The 6,000-nt window shown below is 36.4% G+C and overlaps 1 protein-coding gene across 5 annotated transcripts in view; it reads left to right on the plus strand.

The window, feature by feature from the left end:
* Nucleotides 1-6,000, plus strand: part of LOC143036893 (28S rRNA (uridine-N(3))-methyltransferase) — a 19,260-nt gene that overhangs the window by 7,213 nt on the left and 6,047 nt on the right. For 2 of the 5 annotated variants that reach the window (XM_076204821.1, XM_076204823.1), the window contains exons 2-3: nucleotides 4,878-5,393; nucleotides 5,604-5,754. In XM_076204821.1, the coding sequence (XP_076060936.1) occupies nucleotides 4,892-5,393; nucleotides 5,604-5,754 (653 nt within the window). In that variant the 5' untranslated portion in view covers nucleotides 4,878-4,891. Of the gene's footprint in view, nucleotides 1-109; nucleotides 231-2,981; nucleotides 3,031-4,877; nucleotides 5,394-5,603; nucleotides 5,755-6,000 lie in introns of those variants that run through there. The other 3 variants (XM_076204820.1, XM_076204822.1, XM_076204819.1) reach the window with 3 other exon arrangements.

Consider the following 6,000-nt stretch of genomic DNA (forward strand, 5'->3'; position numbering starts at 1 on the left):
CTGTTCTTGATACCAACGTTTTAGAAAACTACATATATTGTGTTTAGCTAATAAAAGTATATGTTTATATAAAAATAGCTGTATAAATGTGCATGCTTATTTTATCATTCTTTTATAACTTCTTTGAAATTATTGTCGACATTTTAAAACCAAAACAAACACAATCACCATCGTGGTAGGAATTGTTACTTCAAAAAGGTTCGATGAAACTTTGGGTCTTACCACATAATGTAAGTTCTGCCAGCAGGTTACCAACAGAGCTGTAAATATGATTTTATATTGTAAAACTGATATCTATCACTGTGTTTTTTTTTTATTACTGGCTACCTACTATCCATCGAGTAATTGGTCATTGAATTGCCATTGGAGAGTTGTCCCTATCTGCTATCACGTTAAAACAGTGGTGATGCAATAGCTTGTTTAAGCTAATCCTATTTCTGTTGTGAGGTTAAATGCGGTTTCATATGTTGAAGGGTTTTGTAGATAAAGGCGAGAGTATCGCCATCATTTCATGGCTTAAATTGGCTTTTAATTGTCAAAATTCATTCAACAAATTCATTATTATAATGAATTCTAAAATAAGTATAATGATTATATCTATTTTAGAATTTAGTTATTAGCATATAATTATCATATGATAATGATAATACATTAGAAGATATTGTCTTCTTTAATATTAACAAAATCATCAGGTAATGTAATATTCCAGAATCATGCAAACACGGATATAATTTTAACATGAAATCTACATTGACAAGGCTAATTTTTATTTAGTGATTACCTATTTACTAATAGCATTTTGTGACTGAAGCCTCTTAATCATTAATGAAATATATTCTAATCTAACCTAACCTAATCATAATCATGTAATATTCCATAGAAAAAATAGAAGTATTAGTAAAGAAATGCACACATATGCAATATATCAGTATAAAATTAGATATTGGTTTGGTAAATTAAAGTACATCAATATAATATCTGTTTTGGTATTTTTTTTAAATGCACACCTATGTGATATAGCATTAGGAAATTAAATATTAATTTTGTAAATTATAATACATCAATGTAATAAATATTTTGGTAAATTTTTAGAAGTGGTTATAGCAATAGAAAATTAATTATTATGGTCAATTTATAGTTTCACTCAACCAATGATTTTGATATGTGGCTTATGTGTTTCTGGTGAGAAATGTGATATGAACGATGGTGTACATCATTTCCGTCACAAATGCATACTTTTCAAGTAATTAATTATTGAAGTTATGCACTTATGCCTACATCTCCCCAACGATCTGGGGGGACCTGGGAAATCAGGGTTTCTGGGTGGGGAGCACTAATAAGTCAAGTAATGCGCATTGCAAAACAGGTATAAAATGAACAAGAACACATAAAAAAGATATAAAAAAATATATATATAAATTTCACCTTTGAGGTCCGGAGTGTGGTCGGCTAACGCGAGCGGTAGCCATGTTTGTTTACCAAGTTACCAATGATTCGAAATATTTGTCACTACATCCGCTACATTTAGCGAAGGCCACTCCACCCGCACAGGAGTTGCTAACCGTAAACTAACGTAACCTAACCTATCCTAACCAAACCTGACGTAACCTGACGTAACCTAACGTAACCTAACCTAATCTAACCAAACTTAAGCTAACCTAACCAAACTTAACCTAACCTATCCTAACCTAACCTAATCTAACCTAACTGAATGTAACCTAACGTAACCTAACCCAACCAAACCTAACATAACCTAACCTAAACATAACGTAACCTAGCATAACCTAACCTAATGTAACCTAACTTAACCTAAGCAAACCTAACCTATCCTAACCTAATGTAAACTAACCTAACATAACCTAACCAAACCTAAACTAACCTAACGTAACCTAACCTAAGCAAACCTAACCTATTCTAACTTAACCTAATATAACCAAACCTAACCAAACCTAACCTAACCGAACGTCACCTAACCTAACCAAACCTAACCTAACCTAACCTAACCTAACCTAACCTAAGCAAACCTATCCTAACCTAACCTATCTTAACCTAACCAAACCTAACGTAACCTAACCTAACCGAACGGTTAGGTTACGTTAGTTTACGGTTAGCAACTCCTGTGCGGGTGGAGTGGCCTTCACTAAATGTAGCAGATATAGCAACAAATATTTAGAATCATTGGTAAACAAACATGGCTACCGCTCGTGTTAGCCGACCACACTCCAGACCTCAAAGGTGAAATTTATATATATATTTTTTTATATCTTCTTTATTTGTTCTTGTTCATTTTATACCTGTTTTGCAACATACATTACTTGATTTATTAGTGCTCCCCACCCAGAAACCCCGATTTCCCACAGGTCCCCGCAGATTGTTGGGGAGATGTAGGCATAAGTGCATAACTTTAATAATTAATTACTTGAAAAGTATGCATTTGCAACAGAAATGATGTACACCATCATTCATATCACAACATTTCTCACCAGAAACACATAAGCCACATATCAAAATCGTTGGTTGGGTGAAACTATAAATTGTCCATTATTAATTTTGTAAATTATAATACATCAACATATCTGATTTTCTTGGTGGAAATCAGTAGCAAAAAAGTTGTTAAAACCAATTTACTAACGAAGTCACGGCGGCTGAATGATATGCCACTTTTGTTTTGATAGATCCTGAGGGCGAAGAAATTAAAGGATAAATTCGTCCCTTCTAACATAACCTAACTAACCTATATTTAATAATTTGGTTCCACAAATTCTAAAGATCATCTGGGTTGTCATCGTCATCACGGATGCTGACGGCCTGATTATTATTGTACCCCTGCCATTTAATAGATGACAGCAGAACCCCTTGTTCTCTCATAAAGTCCAAGGAAGCCCTATTGTCTTTGTAACAGTGCTTATTAATGTCACCTGGAGTTGGAGAACACCTGGTCCACAACATGAAAGCCATCATCTAACTGACAGTGACTGGACTGGACAGATGACAACATGGCATCTGGACCATATCCTAGTGGCTTTGTTCGTTAGTAGATTTGCTTGCAGTAAAGTTTTTTTGTTATTTCTGCCAAGAAAATCACATATTATGCTCATGTATTATAATTTACAAAATTAATACTTAATTTTCTAATGCTATATCATGTAGGTGTGCACAACTAAAATAATACTGTAAATATTTAGAAGTGCACACCTACACAAGATAGCAATAGAAAATGAAATAATCATTTTGTAAATTATAATACACTAATATTTAATTTTCTATTGCTATATCATTTAGATGTGCACATCTTTAGATTTACTAAAATAGTTCTTTGAATGCAAAAATGAAAGAAGTGTTTATGTGATACTGGATACCTATTATTATTATTATGGAAACTACCATGTGAAGATACCTAGTACATCATAGATTCACCTACCACATGGGAAAAGCAGAGTATAAACATTCTGGTTCATACTAAAGTCAGAACCCCATTTACACCCACAGTCTTTGCCCCAAGAATGCCTCTGGGATGTTTCCGAGATGTTTCTGACTTTTAGTATGAACCAGAATGTTTATACTCTGCTTTTCCCATGTGGTAGGTGAATCTAGGGTACCTAGAATCTGCAGCCAATCCCATACTGGTCTCGTTCTGCTCCAATGCTGAATGGCATCCTCAACACAAAATTGCCAAAGTGATTCTTACTTCATGTGGGAGGAACCCCTCTGTGGGGCTGGTGGGGGAATTGAGTTTGGTGGTCTGTTTTAAAAAGTGTGTTTAGTGATCTGAGTGCAAATGCACCCACACGTGAATAGATTGTATGGAACAGATGGCAGTTTGTACATGTTTAAGTATTATGCTGCTTGGGTGGTTTATCTGGCATACTCCACTGGTGGTGCATGAGTGATGCAATGAGTAAGGTATGTGGTTCTCAGGGTTCTACCACAGAACTGTGTCCTCATTATTTTCATGTGATGTTCTACAGGGAGGATTTTAGTTTCTGTCTACAGGTGTCCCAGTTAGAGTGGCCCTGATGCATTCTGTTATCACTGTCAATACCCCATTCTATATTGTTTATATATTGTTCATGTTTGTGGCACTGCTTCTGACCCAGGGCAGTGGGTGAGATTCAGGGATGACCTGTCATCCAGGAGGTGCCAAGATAAGAGGGTGGAGGGGAGTTGACTGTAATGGGGGTGGAATGGATGGGAGTGGTTTTTGTGCCTTTGTTTTTTGGCTACCTCCTTTATAAAAGGGAAAAGCCTTTGGTATATGTATGTATGTATGTTTGTCTTACTGGTTTTTTGGAACTGCTGTGAAAATGTAGTTGAGGATAGTATTAATGAAAACTTGCAGAATGCCTTGCCACTCTTTATACAGAAGAAACCAATGAACATTAAAAAAACAATGCTTAAGCTGAGCTATAGTAATAGTACATTGCATTGGCTCCAGTAATTGTAGTTTTGAATATTTATATTTTACTTTTATTTCACCTCCAGGAGGTGCTAAGATAAGAGGGAGGGTGGAGGGGGATGGAGTGTATTTAGGGATGGAATGGGTGGGAATGGTTTTATGCCTTTTTCTTTTTGGCTACCTCCCTTGTAAGGGGGAAAAAGCCTTGGTATATGTATGTATGTATGTACTTTTATTTCATTGCCAATAACCAGGGTTTTTATACTTGGAAACACCAAAGGGTTATAGTAGTAAAGGAGATGTTTAAGAAGAACTGCAAAAAGAAGGGACTAAAAATTAAAAGTGATCAGCCTTTTTCTTCAAGTGGAATTTAGTTTCCAATGATAGAAAAATACCATATATTGAATTTTTATACAGTATGTAGTCTTCTCATTCACCTGCTGGAAACCAGGATAACCACATACCCTTTTCTCCACTTCAGGCTTAATTCCAGCAATGGAAGATTATAAAAGTACAAAGGATTACCCCAAGAAAAGAAAGACAGAAGATGATTTCAATGGCAGACAAAATCAATATGGCAACAGGAATAGGGGAAAGAACTTTCAAGATGGCAGTGACAAAATGAAATGGAAGAACAGTGGTTATGAGGAAGATAAGAGATGGAGAAGTGATGGAAATGCAAATGACTCATGGCATAGCAAATATAAAGAAGGCACATGGCAAAGCAAGAAGCTATACAAGAAGCAGCTGTTGCGAGGAGAGAATTACGAGGAAGTCAAGGCACCAGGTCCTGGTCGGAAGTATACTGTTAGCATTGCAGTTCCTGCCTCTATCCTAGAGGACACCTGTTTAAAAGATGAGCTTCGTACGTATGTTATTGGACAGCTTGCAAGGGCAGCAAACATTTATTCGGTGGATGAAATTGTTGTGTATGATGATGGATGCTGGCGGAGGAAAGATGCTACTGGAAGCAAGGACCAAAGCAAAGAATGGATGGGTAGGTATGGCATTCATTATGTTCTGTGAACTCAAAGGTACAATATAAGTTCAGTATATTATATATAATGCCCCAATAACTCAGTGACTTTGCGGCTCTAGCCGTGTCATGTTTACAAAATTTGCCAGATGTTAATTTACAAATGTTATTTTGTGGTCAGCTGACAGGTTAGTGGGGTTCTTTGTTTTCTCATTTGCTTATTTTTTCCAGATATGATGTGTATGCTGTTGGAGTACCAGGAATGTCCACAGTATTTACGAAAGCATTTATTTGATTACCATCCTTTCCTCCGTAAAGTGGGAGTACTGAATGCCCTAAATGCTCCTCATCACCTGCGCTCCAACCAGTGGTGTGAATATAGGTAAGAGGTTTTCCTCTTCTAATGTGTGTACTGTGTTTTGCTACATTGTTTCTGATCCAGGGCAGTGGGCGAGATACAGGGATGATGTGTCATCCATTAGGAGCTAAGATGAGAGGGAGGAAAGCGTGGTGGAGTGGAATGGGTGGGAGAAGATAGAAGAAGCCTGTGACTTGGCTACCTTCCTTACAAGGGAGCAGAAGCTCTTGATGTATAGAATAGAATGTGTGTATTCATAAAGTAGATGAA

The sequence above is a fragment of the Oratosquilla oratoria genome, chromosome 21, assembly GCF_046742065.1.
Source record: "Oratosquilla oratoria isolate Oo_2021 chromosome 21, ASM4674206v1, whole genome shotgun sequence".
In the NCBI taxonomy this organism is placed as follows: Eukaryota; Metazoa; Arthropoda; class Malacostraca; order Stomatopoda; family Squillidae; genus Oratosquilla; species Oratosquilla oratoria.